The sequence below is a fragment of the Vicia villosa genome, unplaced genomic scaffold, assembly GCF_029867415.1.
Source record: "Vicia villosa cultivar HV-30 ecotype Madison, WI unplaced genomic scaffold, Vvil1.0 ctg.000955F_1_1_1, whole genome shotgun sequence".
NCBI classification, from domain to species: Eukaryota; Viridiplantae; Streptophyta; class Magnoliopsida; order Fabales; family Fabaceae; genus Vicia; species Vicia villosa.
Window position 1 is genome coordinate 30,150 of NW_026705427.1, and position 1,472 is coordinate 31,621.

Here is a 1,472-nt window from a genome sequence, read left to right on the forward strand (position 1 = left end):
TGTTGCGAGTCAGTTTCAGATGCAGACTTGGTGAATTGCAATGATAGGTTTTGGGAGAATGTCGATTCAAATGTGGGCAATAAGGTATGGAATGCTATTTCAAAGTTAGGGATTGTGTCTTCTGGTGCAATCAAAGATTACAGTAGAAAGATTCAGGAGCTGGAGACAGGAGCTTTGGTGAAGAAATATGGTAAGAAGGTGCATTCAAATCTTGAGTCATGATCATTGGTTCACTCAATGTTAGAGGATGTGGAAGCCTGGTGAAAAGGAAACAGATTTGCAGAATTATAAAACAAGGGAATGCTGATTGTTTTCTAATCCAGGAGTCCAAAGTTAAAATTGTGGATAGGGGCTTGATAAACATCTTATGGGGGCAGGAGTCGGTTGGGTGGTCTTTTACTGGATCAGATGGCAAATCAGGCGGGTTGATTACCCTGTGGAAGGAAAGTTGCTGTGAGGTTATTCTGAGCTTCAATGGTGTAGGGTTTTTGGGCACTAAGTTGAGATGGAGGGGAAATCTGTATTATGTGGTCAACATCTATTCTCCGTGCGACCTAGCCTCTAAGAGGGCTTTGTGGAAGACTCTGATGGATCTCAAATTGAAGTTTTCTGACGGAGAATGGTGCATTGCCGGAGATTTTAACTCAGTGGTGAGCAAGAAGGAGAGGATGGGCAGAGCTTTGGTGGTTAAAAAGGCGGAGATGAGGGATTTCGCTAGGTTCATCGGGGAGATAGGTCTTGTGGACGTTCCTTTTAAAGGGAAATTATTTTCTTGGTTCAGCGGCGATGGAAGATGCATGAGTAGACTAGACCGGTTTCTGTTGGAGGATTCTATTGTAGACAGATGGGGAGTGGTGGGCCAGATGATCGGTAGTAGAGATATTTCTGATCACTGTCCTATTTGGATCATTTCGGACAAAGCGGACTGGGGGCCAAAACCTTTCAAGATTGTGAACGCTTGGTTCGATAATAAAGAGTTTTTACCGTTTGTGGAGAAGGAATGGTTGAGTCTGAAGGTTTCAGGAAGGGCTGATTTCGTTTTGAAAGAAAAATTCAGGTTATTGAAGGTGGCTTTGAGGAGATGGATTACGGAGGTTTTTGGCAAGATAGATCTAGAGATTGAAGGGGACAGGTTTGAGATCAACGAAGCTGACAGTTTGTTGGGGAGATGTGCGGATAATGAGATTTAAGAGGTAGTTGTGAGAAGAAGCGACAGAGTTAATAGGTTGTGGTTAAATCTTCGTATTAAGGAGAGCGTGTTGCTGCAAAAATCGAGATTGAAGTGGAATTGCGAAGGGGATTCGAACAGTAGGTACTTTCACAGCATCATGAAGGAAAGAAGAAGGAGGAATTACTTAGGCTCTTTGGTCACTTCTAATGGTTTGGTGGAGAAGGTGGATGAGGTCAAAGAAGAAGTCAAGAGATTCTTCAGTGATAAGTTTGTGGAACCGGATACGGGAAGACCACTGTTG

At 43.3% G+C, this 1,472-nt stretch overlaps 1 protein-coding gene across 1 annotated transcript; it reads left to right on the top strand.

The window, feature by feature from the left end:
* The first annotated feature begins 218 nt into the window (after positions 1 to 218).
* Positions 219 to 1,190, top strand: LOC131632522 (uncharacterized). Its single transcript, XM_058903266.1, has one exon. It carries the CDS (start codon positions 219 to 221, stop codon positions 1,188 to 1,190), a length of 972 nt encoding a protein of 323 aa, XP_058759249.1.
* Positions 1,191 to 1,472: the final 282 nt, after the last annotated feature.

What these genes read in the sequence shown, in the direction of transcription:
- LOC131632522 (XM_058903266.1), top strand. Translation starts at nt 219, where the DNA reads ATGATCATTGGTTCACTCAATGTTAGAGGATGTGGAAGCCTGGTGAAA.